Genomic DNA, 22,596 nt, shown 5'->3' with positions numbered 1-22,596 from the left:
AAAAGACAATTTTACTTTTTTAAATCATTTCTTCTTGTTCCATGGATGAGCAAATCCACTGTCTGAACCGTTACGTAGGAGGACATGGATGGAATTGGGTAACCTATTCTCATAAGCTTCTGATTGGTCAGGATGGATTTTCATTCACGTTACCTGTTGAATTAATGTGGTTACTGAGTCTGATTTTAATCCTGTCTCAAGAGCTCCTTCTGCCACATTTAGTCTGAGGTTTGTTAAGAGCTAAGGGTATTATATGAAATAATGACTTGTCGTTGGCACTAATTGGTGGAAAGTTTTTTCAGAACATTTTGAATTCTGGTGTTTCAGGCTGCTGGGTGAGTCAGCAAAGCCATCACCGAGAATTCTAATGAAAGCAGACTGATGGGAGCATCATTTCACAGAAGTGATATACTAATGAAAAATGGTGGAAGTTTCAAAATCTAAGAGGAGTAGAATTGGAAAGACATGAAATGCACACTTAAGGTTGTTTTTAATTGAGTTGCAAGGGAAAAAAAGAAAGTGACTACACATTTTGTTGAGATTGCTGTCCATGAAGGTAACGGAAGCTAAATCCACAATTTCACTTGAAACTTTTGGTGTTAACCCAAAAGGCTTGCTAATAAAGATGTGCAGTGGTAGAAAGAAACAAAGGTTGTTCTGGGGAATTTCAAACAAGAAGCTGATGAGGGGAAAAAAAATGCCATTTAGGAGGTGAATTGTAGCCATGCATAACTTGGCTGCCTTCTACGATTGAGTGATAGGTATGGTAAGAGCAGCTAGTGCCTGGACATCCCAAATTGTAGGCTTATTATTGGGGAGGTTTTCCATAAAAAGAGAATGATAGAGGATTATGGTATGTTACCTTGCACTGGTGCAGCCTCACTTCAAGCACAGTGTGCAGTCTTGGACACCACGATACGAGGACATGAAACTAACAGCGGGTGTCCAAAGGAGGGCTATGGAGATGGTGAAGGACATGGGGGAAGAGGTGAGGAGTGATGGAGATCCCAGTTTGCTCAGCCCAGAGCAGAGGTGTGAGGAAATGGCATGGAGCTGTGTCAGGGCAGGGCCAGGTGGGGGTTAGGGAAAGGCTTTGCCCTAGAGGTTGGAGGGCATGATGGAACAGGCTGCCCAGGGCAGTGGGCTCAGCCCCAAGCTGCCAGGGTTTTAGATGCACAGCTGGAATTTTGGATGATCGTGTGGTGGAGACAGGAGTTGGACTCAGTGATCTCTGTGGGTGCGTGCTGCCTTGGAATTTTCTGTGATTGCTAAAGCGATCAAAGTAACGATCTCAGAATTATGATATGAAATGCTGAGTGAAATATTTCGGCTCTGTCTGCTGTGTTTCTTCCCAGCAATCTGGACAGTGACTGGGAGTTGGGAGTTGCACATAGTTGGGAGTTACAGCACACTCTCAGCTCAGAACTGGAAGCCTGTAGTAATCAACTTATTGGGAGCAGTTATCCATAAAGCTGTGTTTTAACACATATTTGCAACTGTCCCTCTTCTCTGAAATATGAGAAATAATGGTACTAAACTCTGCTCTATCTGAAGACTTGAAATTACACATTTCATACATTCATTTTAGATTCTAGGAAGCTGTGATATTTTAAAGGGAAAGAAATAAGTAACTGCATTAAAATAGGTTCCTGCTGCTCTCCTGAGCTCCTCGCTCCTAAATCAATGTAACAATATGAAAGCTACGAGGGGCAAAGGTGAATGAGGGGACAAATTGTGATCAGTGGGTTATTAGATATGTTGAGAAGTTTTGTTAGTCTTATTAATAATATTTATAACCCTTCGCTGTTAAACTGGTGCTGTAGTAACACGTGATATATGGCTAAATAAATTATCTCTGTTTCACACGCGCATGCTGCTGTGAGAACGCTTCAGAGCCCACGTGGCAAACAGGCCTGATGAAAGCTAACATCCAGCAACAGAGCTGTAGTTACCAAGGAGGAAGCACACACAGTAGGGATGTGCTTTGCAATGGGTTGAAGGCACTCCAGTCATGTTCATTTGGTAATAGATATTTCAGGTGATCATTCATATTTGACTGACTCAACTGTACGAAACTCAAAGCTAAAATATGTTGTTTCTGGCTAAGAGACAGGGAAGAAGGCAAAAGGTTAATAAGGGAATCTCACCTTCATGTTTAATACTAAATTCAGTTGTGATTAATAGCTTTATTAATGATCCACAAATCAGAACTAGTTCTGATGTAACAGTATTTGTATGTGACACAAGTTGTTTTGGTTAAGCAAGCTGAGGGAAAAATCTTTGAAAAATGTGATCCACTTGGGTTAAGAAAAAGCAGAGAAATGTGGAGTAGATGCTTTTGAGAGAAATACTGAAACTTCCAGGCTTTAAACAAGATATCTAAACACTAGAAAGAGAAGGAGTGTTATTTACAGGTTAGTAAAGACCTTTAACGGTTGTATTTACAATCACAATCAAAATCTCACTTTGTTGTTACATTGATTTTATTTTCAGTAACTTAGGACATTCTAGCTCAGAGGACCTGGGGTAGAACACAGGAAAAGATGACAGGAGTAATAATTAAAGAAAGCTGTCATGAAGAGAAGTTTAAAAGAATGGGGTTGTTTAGGAAGCTGTGAGAAAAGACCTATTAAGATAGTAAATGAAGTAATAAGATAGTAATTAAGGCTTTGGAATTTGTAGGAATTAAAGCTTTACTGGATTGTTTTTTGCAGCGCAGCAGTAAAACATGTTTCCCATTGGAATCCATGATCAAAATCTTACACTTGAGGAGTGAACAGCAGGACATCTGTAAAAACAGAAGTACAAAATATCAGCAGTCAGTGTGCAGAAACTTTGGAAATCAACACAAAACATCATGGGTAGAAGTTGCCCTGAGACAAATGTTTTCTATTTCTGTCTTGAGGGACTTTTGGCACCTTCCTTTGGGGCTTCCTATAGGCACTATTGATAGAGACAAATCATGTATTTAATCAAGGGTTCACCCAGCATGCTCAAAGTTGAGCACTTGTGAATAGCTTTCCAGCCATGAGCAGGGTGGTAGTTGTTCATCTGAGAGCAGAACGCCAAGGGAATGGAACAGTGCATCTCCATGAAGTCCCTCTTGGTCTGTGTTGCATCTTTGAGGTCTTCCTTTAGGAGGTGAGAGAGCAACTTTAACAGACAGTGTATTTTTTAACAGCCAGAAGATTCTGCTGTCTGCTGAATGTTTCTTCACAGGGCTCTGTCTCTGAGGATGTAATTTTTTCTGTGGCCCTGGAGTGCGTGGTTTGGCTTTCCTTTGGGTACAGCCAAATGTTAGAAAATCTGGCAGGGCTACCAGTGCAAATCCAGTACTGGTTGATGAGCTAGAGATAATTTTCACCTGCTAGCTTAGACTGGTTGCAGTCAGAACAAGTGGTGAAAAAGCAGTCTTGTCTCTGTCTTCCTGCTCCTCGGTGCATGGCCAATATGAATACTTTCAAGCATCTAAATAGGTGTGTGTTTACAGCTCCTATTTTTGTTTCCCATGGCTGTTAGTGGAAGTATTTACATTCTGTGCTGTAAGCTTAGCAGGATTCACAGTGTCACAAAATAGTTATTAGTTTCATTAAAAATACTCCTGTATCTGTAGATGAACAATATACTTACATTATGTCTGCTGTACTCTTACGATATGCACCACCTGTCTAAATTAATAATGATTTCATCGAATGGGGTAATTTTACAGTGAGATATGCTTCTACAGTTCTTTTTCTATTATCATATACATTGCTTGTAACATTTGTCACTGTTTTGAAAGTCAATTAAATCCACCATTTGTGTACTGATGTTACACTAAAATAATAATAATAAAGAAGTAACAGTGGCCGGTGGTTAAACATCTGAATGTATTATGACAATGCAGAGTTGTCAAAAATGGCATAACTATGAAACAGAAAAAAATGGAAAGGTTAGAATTATCTTGCTGGTATTGCATAATGCATGCTTAAGGCAACAACTGATAAATTATTACTATTTTTTCCTCCAGGGCAAAGGAATATGAGAGTTTGATGGAAGCAAAAAATACCATCTCTGATTCCCCGTTTAAAGCCAAGTAAGCATTTAATTTTTTTATATATTTTTTTAGAATTTTTTCTTTCTGTAGCAGAAATGCTTCTGAAATTTCCAGTGGAGCAGGTGTGGTAAGGCTCCTGCTCAGTGCAGGGCATACTGTCATCTTGAATTACAGATCAGTTCCTAATACAAAAGGCCAGACCTTACAAATGCCTTTGTTTCTGAAATCGTTGTATCTCTTAAACCATGTAAGATGCAATAAAAAGAGAATGTAAGCTTATCTGTTTCTTACCTGGGAGCAAGAAGGTTCCAGCTTTGCACTTCAAGATTGATTGTGAAAATTCTGGAACTAAAGGACTGAAAAGTGTATGTGTTACTTCCCTTTGATCAGAAATAAAGGTTCATAGAGGGAAGCGACACACATTTTAATGCACAGATGTCTTAATCTGGCATTGAGCTTTGTAAAGAGTGCCCTTTTATTGCCTAGGTCAAGGCACAGATGAAAGCAGTGGATGGTAAGATTAAAACAAGCAATTATCACTGATAAATTTTTCCTACTTTGTTTAAAACTGAAAATGAATCAGCTTTTTGTCTGCTCTCATTGAAACTGCTTGTTATACGATGTAAAATGTTTCAATTCTAAAATGTTTTTGACAAGATCTCTCACCAGAGGTTTTAAAGGAATCCATATAGCTGTAGCATAAGGGGGAATCAGTTAAAAAACAAGAAGTGGAGTGCATGGCCAGTCCTTGCCAAATGGGATGGTACCAGTAGAGTACCACAGTTCTGTGATGTTCAGCATAATCACTTGTGATTTGCAGCCGAGGACAAGCAGTGAGGTGGCAAAGTTTTGACCACAATACAAAGATATTCAGAGCAGTAGGGACAAGAGCTGATATACTGAATGATAATTTTTAAGAGAGACAGTGACAAAGCAGTAGAACAGCAGATAAGATTCAGTGTACACTAAGTGCTTCACAGATGTCGAGAGGAGGTATAAAGCAGTGTTATCTTCACGCATGAACTAATGGGCTTTGAACTTACATAGGTAATAGAAGAAAATAGCAGCTCAGGTGTAAGAGCACTAAGAGCAGCTAAAGCAAATCCTTTGTTAGAACTGTTTAGAAACAAACAAAAGCAGAAGAAAGAATGGCATTATGTACTGGTGTCTGGGTCATCTCTGTCTTTTGAATGCTACGTGCATTTCTGGTTCTTCATCCAAAAAAGGATGCTAGAATTGTTAAAGGTTCACAGAGGGCAATAAAGGAAATTGCGTAATAACTTCTGATATAAATTCTTATTAAGGACTAAGTAAGCTGATACTTGTGGAGAAAAATGTGTTGGTGGAAGGAAGTTACACAGGAATTTTGTCACAGAGGTGTACAAGGTCATAAATAGTGTGGAAAAGATGGATGGTGTTTGATCATGTGCTGTCCTCCCTAGAGCCAGAGTGAGGGAGCACGGAGTGAAGATCAGTGATTCTTAGTGCTGTATGTAATGAGTTGGATGAAACTCACTGACAGAATTGTGCTAGAAGGTTATCTTGCATGTACGGTAGTTCAAGGAAATGAAATCCATCTCACAAGATTCCTAAGATAAACATGGGCAAGAAGAGGATTAGTAGAGAGGATTTATGTTTGCTCCATTCTTAGTTTTCCTCAGGCATCCATTTACAGTTCATTGTTAGGGTAGAGGGAGGTGGAATAGCACTCCTACAGGTGTTCTCTAGAAGTCTGTTGCAGGTCAGTCAAGAGACTGTTAATGTCTCAACAGTCAGATTCAAATTCCTTCATCCCAAAATTACGTCTGACTTTCCCAGTTGGAGATATTTATTTTCAGCTCTAACTTGTTCCAGGTACTGCATGTTTTATAGTTGCTTCTGTCATTCATAAATTGCTGATACACTTGAAGGTAGCATTTTCTTTTTCTTTTAGAAGTTACTATAGTTGGAGATGTTCAGATCCTTGCTGTTGTGCTTCCTGGGTTGTTTGCTTAACTGATCTGTGGGCAGCATCTTTCACATAGTCTTTTCAAGAGTTTGAAAACCTGCCACTGAATCTCAGTATGTATTTTAAAATAATAATAATCCATCACCGAGGTTTGACATAAGAAAATGAATCATCTCCACCAGATGGCACACCTGCATAAACACACTGGGGAAAAAGGTTCTGTTGGCTTCGTTTTTCAATTATCAGCACTTCAATTTTCAAGATTAATGTGATGGCAGATTAGGACTTCTAGATTTGTAGCTTCTGTGTTTTGCTTTTCTCTGCTACCAGAAAATAAAAAATTAGGGTCTAGCAGTCAGCAGAAATGTGGAGTGTTTAAGCAATTGAAAGTAGTGATGAGGTTTTCTGTGTTAGTTCCTTTCTGATTTCTGATTGTCATCAGTGATGCACTGTGGTCAGTTGTCTCAACAGCAGTGCAGTAGAAATTCAAGCAGATGTGATGGTTTTTTTTTTAATGTTTTTGTTATCTTTGTTGTCTGACCCTGAATTTTTCAGTTTTAATTTCTCTTACTGACATGCTACTGTACTCTCAGGCAGAATCTTCTGTTTGATCAAATTTCTTACTTCCTTCCTCTATTGCCTCCGCTCTTGGAGCGAAGCTCCATCTGCTTTCCTGAATGATCTCAGTGTAATGGTGTAACGTGGGGTGGTTTTGAATACGTTGATGGATCCTTGCTTTTTCTGCCTCTTAAGTTTTCTAATTATATCAGTCAGCAGATTGATTTATCTATTTTGAAACCAGTGTCACAATTATTCTGACCTAATCTGAAGAATCAGAACGATGGAATCTGAAATTTAGTGACAACTAAGGACTTAATCTGTGTGTTGTACTCTGAGCGCATATTCCCATGCAGTGATTTCTTGCAGCATTCTGCAACCATAGCATGTGTTGTGGTCATTTCTGTAGATGTTAATTTCTTTTTAAACTGGAGTTTGTGAATTACATGGCTAGGTATATCCTGCTTCTGAATGGTAGCGAGGTAAAGGTAAGTGGGCAGCATCTTACAGATTCTTAGCATGTTGATAATTCTGGCCTTGTTCTGAGTGTGTGGGCCCTCTGAGCCCACTCTTACAAGCTCTTTCAAAGTAATGATCCTAGGGAAGGTAAAGCAGAATCAGCAGATCCAGATGGTCCAAGCATTGGCTGCTGGTAGCACTGTGTGCATCCGGGAGGGTAGTTTGAAGTGAACTCAAGTGGCCACTGTGTAGCTCGCTTTCATCACAAAGCTAGGACATCTTTTGCAGGCTTTGTGTGCAAATCCAGTTATCTAGCAGATATTGCCATCTACATTTTCTTGTTGCTTTTGAAATTATTCACTTCTGCGGACCATCATGGCTCAGATCTTTGCAGTCTTCATTCGAGTCAAGCGGGTAGCAGTGGGAACTCAGGTCTGAACTAACTCTGTAAGAAGAAATGAAGAACTATCTGTAAATTGACCAGAAGCCCAATTTATCACTACTGAAATCAGTTTACTTTATGCTGTACTTAATATAAAGTGGAATTATGATAGGATAGTTTTATCTCTTTCTATAAAGGTTAGGATGAAAGGACAAGAAATTTTATGAGGCTTGAGTTTCAGCCCAGACTGTATCTGTTTACATGGAGAAACAAATTTATGTAGGAAAAAATAATGGGGCTTTTTTTTTTTTTTTTTAACAGACTAGTAGCAAAAAGATTTAGCTGAAACAAACAGTAGCAGATCTCCACTAAAACATGATTGCATTGAGAGGCCAAGAAATAGTTAAACTGTTGTCTTTTTAGCTAGAATACAGCATATTGCTATGAGCCAATATTAACTGCTGCTGTACCTGGTTGAGAGAACACGAGTCCCTGCCAGTGCCAGGATTTGTAACAGGTATTCAGCACGAGCTCTTAGAACTGTAAAGTCAGTAGGAGAAGTCATGCCACAGAATGAAGGGCATAAAAACTGAGGATGCTAAATGTGTTACATCAAAACAAATGTTGGTGCATCTTGCTTGTTTAGAAAGAAGGTTTCAGGTGGAAATATACTTATGAGCAGAGCATACTTTTTAACAGTGTAATGTGGAATTTGAGGGGGGAAAAGAAAAAAGCATTTTTAAACATTGAATTTAAAACAGGACACAACTGGTAGATTTGTTTATTCTCTTAATAGAAGCAAATTTTACATTGAAATAATAAGACAACTTACATGCTTCCTTGCTTATGTCACATTTCTTTAACCCCCCCCCGCCTCTAGCTCTGTCTTCATAAACACTAAAACCATTTATGGAATGCAATTTCTTATCTGATTTCAGTTGTTAGTCATGTTGGCAGTTGTTAAAGAAGAAAGACAGAACCCAGAATTAGACTTTGGCAGGTAAAAAGCCTTTTTAGATCACCTTTCAGTTTAAGCCACCTTAATATTATGAGAGCGCTGATTTTCCACTGCAGCTCACAGATGTTTCAGTAATTCTTGTTAGCTTCTGATTTGCAGGTTTATAAAAACTCGCTCAGGAAGCACTGATTCACGTGCTTTGTGAACCTTGATAATACAAATATCAAAAAGAGGATGGTGTTGATCTGGCTTTGGTAGACATAGGATGTGTACTTTTTCCAGTTAGAGTGGGATTATCAGGGTGTCTCGGTGGTGTCCTGTTCTAGAAACAGTTTTAGAAAATGGTTGAAACTGATGTTTGTTTATTGTTTTGGGTTTAGAATCTATCTAAAACAGTGCCTCTTAATGTGGGGGTGAAAAGAAACCAATCCAAACAACGTGTTACTTGTTGGCTGTTTTGCTCTCTGAACATTTCCTGCAGAAAGTTTGTTAAGCAAAGCAATGTGTTCATTCTCAATTGGGAATAGCCAGTCTGCTGATGCCTGGCCTTCCTCATCTGTTATTAACCAGTTGGTCATCAGTGGCACTTGAGTCATTCTATAAAAATCACAGGACTTCTGTATCTGTGGTATTAATTCGGGCTCTCTGGGAGCTGATCTGAATGTGATTATTTAGTGTCCAGCCTGTGGAGTCACCTCTCAAAATGTGAGTTGATGATGGTTCTTTCTGTTTGGTGCCCATCAAAGGGAAGGAAAAAGCTTTTGCAAAGTAAGAGTGGTGCTTGTGTTTGTTGGTAATCCAAAAGCTGGTGGTTCAGTGCTGAATCAGTCTGAGGGTGGAAAAGTTTCATTGTTGTCCTTTAATACATGCAGTAAAGTAAAGCAATGAAAGATTGCCATATGCTCAAGGGAATTATCAGAATTGCAGGAGAACTTTAAGTAAATAAATAAATGATACACTGGTTTAATAGTTTAGCCACTCTCGTGCGTGAAATTGATCTTTTTTCACTTTTTTTTTTCCAGTTCTTTCTCAAATTGTAAAGTTGCAACTTCAGATAGTACTGAAATGAGAGTGGCTGTTAGAGAAGGGACTGCAAGACAAAAAGATGAGAGTCAGGAAGTGGAAAGTTTTTTCCTTTTGTGTCAGCAGTGGAAGGATGGGAATGTAATGTGAAGTTTGTTTTTGGAGAGGCTTAAAGCAAAATGTCTTTAATGATACAGTTCTTACTCATTTGTGTGCTGTGTCAGCATGCTCACACGACAAAGGTACCGTGTAGGTGTTCTTGGAGTAGTAGGCTAGTTTCCAGGTAGGCCAATTATAAAATGCTACCCCAAGGTAGTGATTACCAGGGAAAACATTCAAGTAATCTCTGAAACTGGAAGTATTTGTGCAAAATTCAGGCAGCTGCGTAGGAATACAGGAAAGCTGAAGTATAAATAACAGAATTCAGTTAGATTTTAAGCAGAGGTGAATACCAACTTTATGATTGTATGTCCAGTTGGTTTTCTTTTCAGAGAATTGCTGCATCAGCCTGATTGCAAGTCTGTTAATTCAGAAAGTCATCCTTATAGCAGTTTTCAGGTAGCTTCCATTTCCAAAAGCAAAGATGTATGAAGCTGCTGCTTTAGGTATTTAGTATCTAGCTGTGTTGATTTGTAGCATGGTGTTTTCCACTACATCCTCAAGCAATTGGAATGTGCCAGGTGTGACGTGGAGAGTATTAATTTTACTGCAGCAGTAGTACAGAATAGTGCAGGGCTGTATGCTGCTCTCAGAGGATACAGCATAACGCTCTGTTTGGGGCAGGAACTTCCACAGACTTTCTCAGTTCTCTCCAGACATGGGCTGCAGGGGCAAGAATTGATGCTGTGTGTCCAGCTGGCATCTGACTGCCCTCAGCAGGAGTGTCCAGGAGGAATAAATGCTCTTCCTGTGCAGGAGCTGCCCAGAATCTGCTGCTCTGCCTCGCACAAAATCCTTCTGTACATACATTGAGAATGCAGCCAAGAAATCATGGGTTTGAATGTGGAAGTGCTGAAATATATTGATGTTACTATTTCAGGGATTTTTGTATGCAGATGAAATACAGCCTATAAACACTGGCAGCTGTTTATTCTTTAGTCTGCAAAATATATTAAATGGCTAGAAATATTTAGACCACACTAAAACCAAACCAACTTTTAATTTGTGCAATACATTTTTTCAATTTTATTTATACATTTGCTATATAAACCTTTAATTTGTCTGTCCCTCATTTTCTGATTTGTGGTGCAAAAGGACCAAATAATGTATTTGTATTTGCTGAATGCACCATTTATTGGAGTTCACATTATGGTATCGTTCCAATACCAATCAGTGCCTTATGTCCTCTTTGGTATTTCTTCTGCGTTCTGAGTTATCTCCTTGTGAGCAATACTAAAATTTCAATTAGTGAGATGTAAATAACTTTAGATAAAAAGACATTTATGTCTTTTATTTAACCCAGTAAATTTTCCGTTATTTATTGTCCCCTGTATGACATGGTAAGCCTTGGAGGAATGCAAATTCTGGGATGGAATGAAGATTAAATCATTATTTTGAAATGTTTGGATTTCGACTCAGCAATATTTCCACATCGTTGCTGTGTCAGTGCCACGCCATATTCATCCGCTATACAGACAGAGGGTTCTCTTTTTTTAGGATTGTTATAGGAATGATGAATTCTGTATCCAAGCAAAAATCATCTTGCATAGATTTCTACTTCTCAAACACAGTTCTAAATAAAATTATTCTTATTTCTCTCTGATGCTGCCATGAAGATAGTATAAGGAATATTAGATTGAGTTCTCCAAGGCTCACTCAGTGGAAGGAGTTGTTTTTTTTTTTTAATTGCTCTTCTCCTCCTCATATGGTCACGTAGCATACTTGACCTTTCTTAGTAGAAGACCAACATACAGCATGATATGAGGAAGTAAGAGGTAATTCTGATGTTACAGAACTGAAAATCTTCGTGTTTCTTTACTGTGTCATGCTGAAAATGCACTTCAGAAGTTTGTCTTTTGGTAAAAGCCAAGGAATCAAGAACATACTCAATTTTACTTCATTGATGGCTTTCAAAATGTATGCATTGAATCATTTAAGAAATCTAGATCTTTTGCTCTTATATTGTAAACAAATCTTGGTGTCAGGGTCAGAGAAAAACTGAATGTAGGATCTGGAGGGAAGGGATGTTCTACTAATAATGTAGTTTGTAATTAGTGCTCAAATGTGCCAATTCTGCAAGTGAAGATCATTCTAGAAGAAGAAATTGATTTAAAAATATCTTAATTTGGAGAAAAGCGAAATGCTTGAGAAATCAACAAACTGTTCTTTGGCAAAAGAGCATTTACGTTCTCACTTCTCTAACATGAACTTGGATGTGATGCATCTTTAGGTATTTATTGGCTCTCACAGCGATACATGAGCATCCATGACAAAATACCAAGCATTTTGATACGTGTGAAGGGGAAGGGAGCATCTCAATGGAAGTGGAAATGTGATGTGTTTTTCTTTTCTAGTGGTACCTTCATCAGCTTTACAGGCATGCAGATGCCTGATACAGGTGAAATAACTTTTCTGTCTTATCAGAAGAGATTTCAGATGCATGGAAGTACTGAATGATGCTTCCTCAGTGTTTCTTGCAGCCCTGTGGTAGGGGGCCCTGCTTAGCATTTTTATCACCAGCCTCTAATGCGTCTACAGAAGTGGAAATGTACGTGAGAGCTGGTCACTGATTTTTTGCATTCAGGACAAAGGATATACTGCAAGTGAGCTTTGACTGCTTTATTTCAGACTTCAGGATCAGATGCACAGTGCCTTGAAACTGCTTTTTCTTCTGTCTCTACCTAGCAAGAGAGCATAGGTGAATAGCCCAGAGGTAGATGTGTAAAATTGAAATGAGTCCTAACCCGTGTGTATCTACGTCCCTCCCTCCTCTGCATTTTGGCTTCATTACTGACCCTCGTTAATGGAATGCCCTTTCTGAGGTAGCCTGCAAAGTCACTACTTTTCAGGGTTATTTGAACAAGAGAAGAGCAGTTTCTTTTATGATGCTATAAGAATTTAGCCAAGTAGTCTGCTATTCTGTTTCCCTTACTCATCCCAAGAGTGAACTGCTCAACTGAATGAGTGGGAAGAACTGAGAGATGGAAGAGGAGGACAAAAACATCCTGAAAATGTCCTGCTAGCTTTATCACGTTCAAACTGTGGAGGGATGATAGTGCTATGCTGGTCACACTACTTCATTGTTCCTCTGAATAAGCAGGTAGTGGGAGGTCTTATAGACTCTATAGGTCTTATAGGTCTATATAGGTCTTATAGAGCTGACAGTGCCTCTGTGTTATATTGTGCATTTTAGTTGCTTTTTCAGTATAGATGAAAACATTTTGACACCAATTTTCATTGTTTTGTTGAAATTCAGTTAGAAGGATTTAATTACAAAGATGAAAGTTTACACAGTTGAGAGATGTTTTGCTTTAACTGCTCTGTCTTCTGTTTCACATTGAAGGTTACAGAGATTAGCAAAAGACCTTTCAAAGCACCTCCAAATGCACGATAGCTGTTCGCTGGGCAACAACAAGGTTTCTGCTCTGGACAGGACTTTAGGAGAGATCTCTCGCATTCTGGAAAAAGAGGTATTGTGGCTATTACTGTGTACCTTACAATTAATCTATAAACAGGTACTGTCATCTGGCTTTGGGGAAGTTTTAGAGGTGTATTGAATATTGTAGTAGTAGAAGCTTTGGGGTTTCAGAGTGTATCTGAAGGGAGTTTCTTGTGAAGAGACTTAAACTGCCTAAAAGAACAGGCTGTGATACAGTGCTGCAAATAGAGTGCTCTCTTGTACGTTGATGCTTTCTGTGTTAATAGCAGGCTAATGATTCACAGTCCAATATTTTTGTTTAAACATTTAAAATAATGACAAGGAGACTCTAGAACAAAAAATGGTAGGTTTTTTCCTTTCTCTTTTTTTCCCCTCAAAGTCACGTGTTTTTTAGTAGATAGATGTGTTCCTCTTAATACTAGAAGGTGAATATTGGCTTTTAACTTCAAATAGCAGTAGGGTTGTGTGGGCTTTCTAGCCTGGTTAAACAAAATCTATAGTCTGGTTATTTCAGATCGGTTGGTAACTTCAGATTGGTCCATGTTTTTGCCACAAGTAAACAACATTAAACAAATGGATTTGACATGGACTGTGTTCCACTTGTATTCTCTACTGTTTTAGAAGAGTGTTGTATTTAAGTATAATTTCAGCTACTAATTTTTCTGAGACCAGGTAAGTGATTTTGTATTTGTGAAAGTAGGAAGGCTGATCGAAGCTTAACAATTTCTGTGATGGATGTAATGATGTTGTACTTACAACCCTGTTGTATTAGATTGTGAGAAATAATCCTTTATTTTATGTACACTGGAGATTAGAGACCACAGTGGAAACATGTATGTTGCAGAAGTCACGTGTCTTCAAAATGAAGTATGTGGTGTTCATTTCACAGTTTGGCTGTAACACATGCTGACCTACGTTAATAACTGGAGTTGCACTTAGGAATAGAGGAAAGCTGATAAACTGAGGATAAGCACTTGTTTATCCTGTGCTGTTTGTTCCCTTGGTGCAACCAAAGGAGACAGCAGAAAACTTTCAGCCTTCTAATTCGGAGGCTGACCTTGTTCTTCTTGCACTGATTAGAACAACTTTTGCTGTGGTTTTTGCTTTTGCTGGTTTATTAAAGGTATTTTGAATCTTGCTGCAACTCAGGCTGGTTAGTTGCCTCTTTCTATGCTCATCTCACTTCCTGCAGCTTAAATGGCTTGTGCTTCATCTATGGGAGGAATGGCAGTTGAGAGTACACGGGACACTTCTGTGCTTATTCACACATTAACAGTGACACAGAAGTTGCCACTTGTTATCAGTTTGATTTAACTGAAAGAACAGATCTGACCTTACTCCTGTTTTAGATAAGGATATCATTAAATTCATTGAATTTTGCAGCATTCATGTTACTTATGGAAAAACTCAATTATTTATTCCAACATATTGAAGTGGTGTTGTGTGAGGAATATAGAAAAACTTATCTATTTATGGTGTTATACATTGTTGGAAACTGGTGTTGTACATAGCCTTTCATCAGTAGTTTCCCAAGACTCTTAAATGAGGCATGAATTGCAGCTCAGTGTTAATTGTCAGCTGTTCATAACGTCACTGCTTGTTGAGCCTGCGGTCAGGAAATAGAAGATAAATTTGATGACAGGCATGCATTATTTTGTTGTTGATTTGGATTTTTACCCCTCAAATCGTTACTCCATCACTAGAGAATTCTTACTATATCTGAGTGGCCTAATCAATAAGGTCAAGAAAGATGGATTGCAATGGCTGTCGCTGTGTTTACGGCACAGATCGTACGTAGTCATTTATGGAAGTGGATAGTAATTCTCCTGTTAACTCGTGAGTGGAGAAATCAGCAGACACATCTTACATGGCAGTGGGCGGTGAACGGAGCCTTGATGGTGTCAGTCATTGACGGAGAGGAGGAGACTGGCACTGTTAATTGAATTTCCCTGGAGAGCACAAAAATACAGCATAATGTAGGGGGAGGAATGAGGGACTAGGAACCACACAAGCTGTCAGTGTGTGTGAGCTGATAACATTGATTTACCCTTGCTAATGGCCTGGGTTGAATAAAGAGTTGCCCTAAGGGAGGACAGAGTTCACCACAATAGATTCTTGCCACTTACTAGAAATTCTTCAGGCACAGACAAACTTATGCAGAAGTATTGTAAAATAAAAATGATTTTAAAAAACCAGCAGTTTCCAGTCATACTCTGAAACATTGAAGTTTTCTTCTGTCATTAGTGTAGGTTGACTGAGAAAAATGTATTCAGACAGTCTCACCAGGGAAATAAAGATTTGTTTTACAATTAGTGAAATAAAATGCTGAGTGCTGTTGATAACAGTGAAGAAAATGAAATACCATGAAATTTGTTGAGAAGAAAAGAATTATTCGCTTTAGAAATTGTTTGGCTGTGCTAAAGCACGCAATGAATGGTATGGATTAGTTTGTATATTCTTTATGCAAACTCCAATCTCAGAACCACGTGTGAAAGATTGCTGGCCCTGTCCTAGGCAGTACTGCCTTTGGGTGCATTTGAGACTGGCTAACAATTCCTGTTTGAAATTAGTCTTCATCTGTTGTATTCCATAGAAATGAATCATGCTTTGTCTCATTTTGGAACATCTCCCATAACTCGAGGGCATTCGGCATGATTACCGCGGTGACACTTTTGTTCCACGTCCCTCACTGGCCAGGAGCAGATGATGCACTTGGAGCCAAATGATCTCAGTAGAAGAGCTGGTGCTCAGTGTCAACTGAAGGTTTTTTGCACTGACATATCCTCCAGATACTCACCTGTGTTTTTGGGAAACCAGCATCAGCTGCTCAAGTTGGGTGCTTGTACCAAAACGTCCTGTCGTAGATTTCAGAAACCAGTAGGTTGGAATCTGCGTATCCTGTAGTTGTGACCACACAGACAGTATTAAGTTACTAATGCTTCCGTCGTTCTTTTCTTCACTGTGAAGAGGTGGGCTTTCCTGGTGGTTGTTATTATTAAAAAATAATTTTAAAAGGACATATATTTATGTCTGGGACTGCGGGCCTGACCTGGGTCAGAGGTGGCTGCCACTCAGATGGTCTTTGTAGATCTGCTGATGTAACAGCACAGCACAACTTACACTATTCCTTTAACTAAGAGGTTTGACCAAGACCCTGCAGATGTGCTTCTGAGGGAAGAGCTGCAGAAGTTCAGAGGTTCCATTAATGTCTCAACTGAAGCAGATGTTAAAGCTGAAGCTCACGCATTCATTGCTTGGCACAAAGCTCTAACAAAGAAAACTTTCCTGGTCTTGATTTTATAAAATCAGTGATTTTGTGCTGTTCTGAGCATAAGTATTCCTGATTTATTCAGGCTTCTAGGTGCTGTAGAAATCCCACTAAGTAAAGCTGCAAATTAGCTCATCAAAGCATAGAGCTAAAATTGAGCTATGCAACTGGAAAGAATAGAAGAGGGGGCTTATAACAAATGGGGCCACAGTCATGGTGCTTATATTTATTTATCATCTGTCTTCACATGTATCTGAATGTAGCTGCTTTTCAGTAGGCTACATTTCAAGATATTTAGCCTTACTAATTGAAAATAGTACTCAGAAAAGATTTCAGGGGGAAAAAAAGTATTTTTCTTAGGAAAGCTATTATTTTTTAAGTGAAAGATGTGTGAATACAGGTTAATAATAATGATAAAAAAGCCCTCATACTTACTAAATCTGAAAGAAGTGCTCTCTTGGTGACTGTTCATGGTTTGCTTAGTGCCAGGCAACATTTACTTTTTGCAATTTTCAGATAGATTTTTCAGCCTCCTCCTTCAGCAGTCATGATGTCAGTTATTTACATTTCAGCAAAATGTTTGTCATAAGTTTCAAATACAAGGGGACTGTAGGCAGACGGTGTTTATGCCTTTGTAAAGGCTGTCAGAAATGGCTGGCTTTAGCAATGCAGGCTGCCTGTTTATGTTTGGTTCTCTAAACTGTCAGGACCACTGGGGATGGTGACCATCGCCAGCGTGAAGATTCACAGACCAGTTTCTGGAAGGTACATTGAACTGCCCATTTAGCTAGTCCTCTTGTGGCTTTTTTTTTCCCCCTCCCAATAATATGAACTCTGAATCACCAGAAACTGAAACAGTAAAATGAAAAGCTGCTGGAGAGTAGACGTGAGGAGCAGAAGCAACGTGAGGTGGAACACATGCAAGCTTTTGTATAATTTCTGATAAATTACTTGAAATGTCTCTGTATGTATAAATGAAACAGACTTCAGAAAAAAATACTTCAAAATGTTTCATATATGAGGTAGAGCATGACAACACAGTGAGAATTGGGATTCTCAGTCTGTTGCACATTTGATTCTGGTGATGCTACAGTGAAGTGCTCCAGCACCAAGGCTTCTGCCTGTTTCTAATCCAGTAGAGTAGTGCAGCCATCAAAGAGAGAAGTAAAAGACACTGAACTTAATGGGTGAGTTTTATTTTTCAGAAGTACAAAAGTCTGGACTGGTGGGAAAGATGATGTATGTTGAAGCTTTTCTTAACTATTGATTATATTCAAGCTATGTTTGAATGAGCATTAGGCAAGGTACTGCACTGTAATTTGATGGCAAATTCTTGAAAAGCAGTGAAATTCCTGGTTAGAGCAGCAGTAACATCATGAGGTCACGTATTCTGTGCAAGGTGACGAGCTGTAGCGTGGTGTTTTTCACTTCTGTGCCATCATTGAGGAAAACTGTCAAGTGTGAGTTGGAAGTAGCAAATCATAAATTTAATTTTTTACTTAAAATGAAAAGATGGGGGTTTAGCTCAGTTCTGTTAGAATGCATAGAGGCAAGGATGATGAATATCTTTGAAAAAAGCAGTGTTAGCAATGATTCATTAATCTCCACAGAATTAATAATTCTTGCCTTTGCAGCATCAGAGGGTCAGGCGGGAATAAAATGGTGGGAATAAAATCAGTGGTCCTAAAATAAATTGTGATTTTTTTTTTTTTTCTGCATGAAAATGTTTTCATTAGTGAAAAAGAAAGATGAAGAAGGACAATGGTGGTGAGTTTTGGAGTTTGGTAAGTAGAATAGGATTATAGATTCTCATTTCCATGCAGGGCGTTTCTGTAGACAGGCTACAGTCACCCATTATATTATTAAGGTTAAAGTAAGAGCACCTGCACCTCTGGGGGAGACCCAGTGTACAGTTCCTAGTTTCAGTGAGAGTTACTGAAATCACAGGAGCTGTCAGCTGGTCAGTCACCTTAATAAATCAGAAAAAGCACTGTAAGACATTGCATATGGAAAAGGGTGAAGACTACTCTCTGCAAGTCATGGCTTTCCCCAGCCTGTAGTCCCAAATCCCTGTCATTATTTGGTGGTCTCAAACCCGCATACGCCACAGGCAGGGGCCCAGTGCCACCCATGTACAAGCACTTGCTCAGGCAGCTGCTGTCTGCCTCATAACTGCTTTGTCTCAGTCTAAATGAAGGCTGCAGAAGTTACTCAGACTTCCATGTTTGAACATCACTGCAGTAATGTAAAGCTTTGTCAGAGTTGAACTTTTATAGGTGGTTTTGTGATTGAGGTATTTGTGTTTCCCATTAGGGGGCAATCTCTGTGATGCAGAGCACTTTGTTTTCCAGCTTACTTAATATTTCCCATTTCTCCACTAGAGGACACTACTGGCAGGAAGAACAACATGCCTTTTCAATCCCTGCAAGTAATGCAGTGCTGTTCAGAAGTCACATTCCGGTTTGGAACTAACAATGCATACCTGAGATTTCAATTCTGTTAATACTGATGAGACCTCTGGAGCCAAAGGTGGACGTAACCTGCTGAGCTGAACTGCCTGTTAATTTTGGAAGCACTTAGTCTTTCCTATGGCTGTCTTCAAAACAGGAGGTCCAGCACTGTGCCATCAGTGTCAGACAGCCAGGTCCCCCCTGCAGCAGCACACCCCAGCTGCACTGCTTCTGCTGCACGTTGTGCGTAGGTGGGCTCAGAAGTTCCACAGCTCCCTCTCCTGCTGTTTTTGTTCCAGGTCTCCTGGGTTTGATGCACAGGTTTAGGTAAGCATTATATAGACTGTGAAGATGTGAACGTGCCATCAACTTTATTGGCTGTTCATTTAAAAAAAAGGGTTACTGATGTGTGCAGTGCATGCATATTATAAATGTCATGCACAAACGTGGACATGCCCACAGTTAAACGTATATTTAGAGCTGCTGTTGGCTGAGTTAGCAATATGGTAAGCTGACCTCAAGCAGCACAGGGCTGCAGCAGGCTGACCTCTGGCTGGCCAGGCTTGCACCCGGGCTGGGAGCCACTGCTGCCCTCAGCCCCACTCCTGGGCCTCTTCTCCTCCAACTGCACAGTGCTGCAAAATGGCTGTTGTGTCCTAACATCACAGGTATAAGGTGTGTCTGCTGTCTCTGAGCCATATGTAGATTTTAATATTTGGCTCTTTGTTTTCAGATAAAAGCCTTCTCTTATGCTGGGCAGTGAGCTTTAGTGGTCACCGTGTTTAAAAAACAAACGCTACCTTGATTTTTTTCTTTGCTTTTTTCCAAGTTATGGAGCTTTGCTCCTAATGGAAGTAGTAGCTATCCTTACTTTTATAGACAATCAGGAGCTGAAACATTAAGCTTTATTTTGGCTAAATGTGTGATGTGTTCTGTGTAGAGAATGGATTAAGTTTTTTCCTTTTTTAAATAAAGACTAACAGCAGAGATCAAATATCTGCAACAGCTTTTTTTGTCCAATTCATAATTGTATAATTTTTATCCAGATATTTCATCCAGATATTTTCTTTGGGTAGTGTTTTTGGAAGCTGAACTTACAGGAATGGTATGTTTGTGAGAAGTAGCAAACTGCAGTAATTGAAGCAAGGATGAGCTTAGAAATGCAGATCATCAGATTATTTTGTGGTGTCATCAGATAGAAAAGCAGTTGGCTCTTCTCCCTCTGCCTCTTTCTATCTTCTTGTGATGGACACCAGAGTTGTTGGTGCTCTGATCGAGGTCATGCTAAATTAGTGTTACTCTTAATGGCTCTGAAAGAGACGTGTTTCTTAATTCTGGTTTGTCTGAACTGTGCTTTTTATGTCACTCTTTATCAGTAGGATCCTCCTTTCTATCCCACAGGCATTCACCAAAACCACAGCGATAGCAATTGCTCAAAGTAAGGGGAAGTTCATTAGGTTTTGGATTTGTATTGGTGAGGAGGAAGGAAGTACTGAGAATTGCCTTTAATTTTGTTGTTACAAAGTTCCCAAGCAGGCATGGCTCTTTTTGCTGATCCTGAAATGTCAGTTCTTGAAACCTGTGAGTGCTTGACTGCAGGTATTTAACAAAGAGGATATCTACCTCTGATTCATCTTTTCTTTAAGACACAAAGTAGGTTCCTAGCATGGTGCTGGGCTGGTTAAGGGAGCACTGAGCAGCAGTGTGCCCCATACCTCGCATGGTGTGCGTGTCTGTGGCCATGGGTTGTAAAGCCTTCATATTAACTTTGGACACTACTGCAGTAGCCAGTTCCAGCGTGCTGAGACGTCAGGGGAAGGGGAAGCCATTAATCATATTTAAAGCTGAACTGCAAGAGTTTAAAAATTATTTGAAGTCAAAATCTGAAGTTTATGAAGTTTATAAAATTTTAAAATTTAAACACAGGTCTTTTTTAGTGGCTCAAAGTAGGATTTAGGTCCTTGGCTCTCTGTATAATACCACCAAAAATCTAATAATTGTGTGAATACAGAACATAACATAAGGAATTCTGTGTGTATGCTTCCTTTGCTAGGAGTGTTAATCAAGATTATAACTGTCTTTATAAAGTACAGAACCTGAGCTGAAAGCACGAACTCAGGAACTGATCAAACATATATAACTAGTGGAAAGCCTGAGGTGTAGCAACCCTGCTCAAAACTAATTGGGTGCTGTAGACCCTTTAATTGGGAAATTAGGGGTTTTTTTAATCTATGCATCTTTGGTTCTGAGTGCTGGTGATGCACAGTACTGTGAAACATGGCATGGAAAGAGTGGAAAGTGTTCAGAGACTGGTGCATGGCATGCTGTCCCTCACTGACTGTCTTCATTCCACCTGGCACAAACCACTGCTGCAGTTAAGAAGGTCCCCTGCTCCAGCTGGAGGTGGGCAGGGGAGCAATGCCACGGTGGCTGTTGGTTCAAGAGCAAGCTGTGTGCAAACACAGGAGGTGCTCTTTGGACACCCAGGCTGTTTCTACCCAGGCAGGCATTCCCTGTCACTGCCAGGAGAAAGTCAGTAGGTCAGATGTGTGCTGCCTTGTGCGAGTTGGACCAGGCAGCTTTATATCATCAATAATTTGTTTGCCTGGAGTTTCTGTAATCTGTGGATTAACCTTTTTCTCGAGATGAGCATATGAATAGGAACTTGTTACTAGAGGTCAGCCACAGACTATTTTTTAACATGTTGGCTGGAAATGGTATTACAAGGCAAGTTCAGTTCACAGATAAGCTCTGCAGTGTTCTTATTCCAAGATTATTGGGAGGGTAATGTACTGTGCACAGCGTGCCTTTAAAACTGCTGTGTTGATGTCTGGTTCTGTGGGATGCAGTTGAAAGTTGTTAGGTGCCAGCACACTTAGCTGCACCACTTGTGGCCTTTTGCTGTCCAGTCTGGATTTTTTTCCTTGCACAGCAGTTTCTATTGGAGCAAATACAATGGGTATATATACGTTCCAAGGTATGCAAAGCCAGTTCTTCATGAAGCATTTATAGGACAAGAGAGATCTTTTTGATACTGCAGAAGCAGAGTAAATAACCACAGTTGGTGATTGCCTTCATGTTGGATTTTTCTGTATGTTGGATTCTGCCTGTGGTGGTGGCACCCAGTCCTGTAGCACAAGTGCAAAGTGCAGGCATTGCAGTGAGCGAATGGTAGTAAGAAAATGCCCTATGCAGGCACGTTTCTGCTAATGAGCAGGTGCCAATTTAAGTAAAGATCATAGTAAAATAATAATTATTTTTTCTTGTTACAGGTTTTGAAGGTTTTGTTTTGTTTAATTGGCTGGTGTATGTTCACATTTGTCAGTATTTTTAAAATTCTACTTCTGATATGAAGCCATATCACCTAGAGGTGTCCTTTGTTGTATGCTCACGCTTGAAATACTTTTCAAAGCCATATCTACACAGCAGTCTTTTATTACTGTCTTGTGGATGGGGTAATGAGCAAATAGTCCAAGAGGTTACAAGAGAGTACCCAAGGCAATCATTGTGAAAGCTGTGTTTAGAATTCAAGTGTTCTTGACTGCCCTGCAGGTCTTCCAACGAACTGCCATCGCTCCCTCTCTATATATCATCTCCCCTGTAATTTTAATATCTTCTGTTCTGCTGGATTGTGCCAGTTTTCACAGTTTTAAGTGCGGCTGAAATCAGTGCTGCTATCTTGTGGCTAAAAGCCTTCAATAGTGAAACATCAGCCAGGATTTAACAGTGAATCAGTGATGCAAGAGATCTGCAGCCTTTCTGTTCCCTGGACTGCTGCTCTTCCAAAAAAGCTGCTGGGAGAGAACAGGTCAAAATCGTGTAGTCGTACTTTCAGTGCATTTGTTTGGGAACTTCAATTTGTGAAGTTATTCTGAAAAAGTCAAAACAGTCTCAGCAGATGAAGATGATCTGGGAT

At 39.6% G+C, this 22,596-nt stretch overlaps 1 protein-coding gene across 4 annotated transcripts in view; it reads left to right on the top strand.

The window, feature by feature from the left end:
• The window catches only part of SCAPER (S-phase cyclin A associated protein in the ER), a 161,336-nt gene that overhangs the window by 80,329 nt on the left and 58,411 nt on the right, over window positions 1–22,596 (top strand). For all 4 annotated transcript variants that reach the window (XM_042824624.1, XM_042824622.1, XM_042824621.1 and 1 more), the window contains exons 22-23: window positions 4,010–4,075; window positions 12,867–12,993. In XM_042824624.1, the coding sequence (XP_042680558.1) occupies window positions 4,010–4,075; window positions 12,867–12,993 (193 nt within the window). The remainder of the gene's footprint in view (window positions 1–4,009; window positions 4,076–12,866; window positions 12,994–22,596) is intronic.

The sequence above is a fragment of the Centrocercus urophasianus genome, unplaced genomic scaffold, assembly GCF_019232065.1.
Source record: "Centrocercus urophasianus isolate 14NV4802_14NV808 unplaced genomic scaffold, USGS_Curo_1.0 seq_23, whole genome shotgun sequence".
NCBI lineage: Eukaryota > Metazoa > Chordata > Aves > Galliformes > Phasianidae > Centrocercus > Centrocercus urophasianus.
Note: the sequence above shows the minus strand (reverse complement) of the source record. Positions and strands in the feature narration are given on the sequence as shown.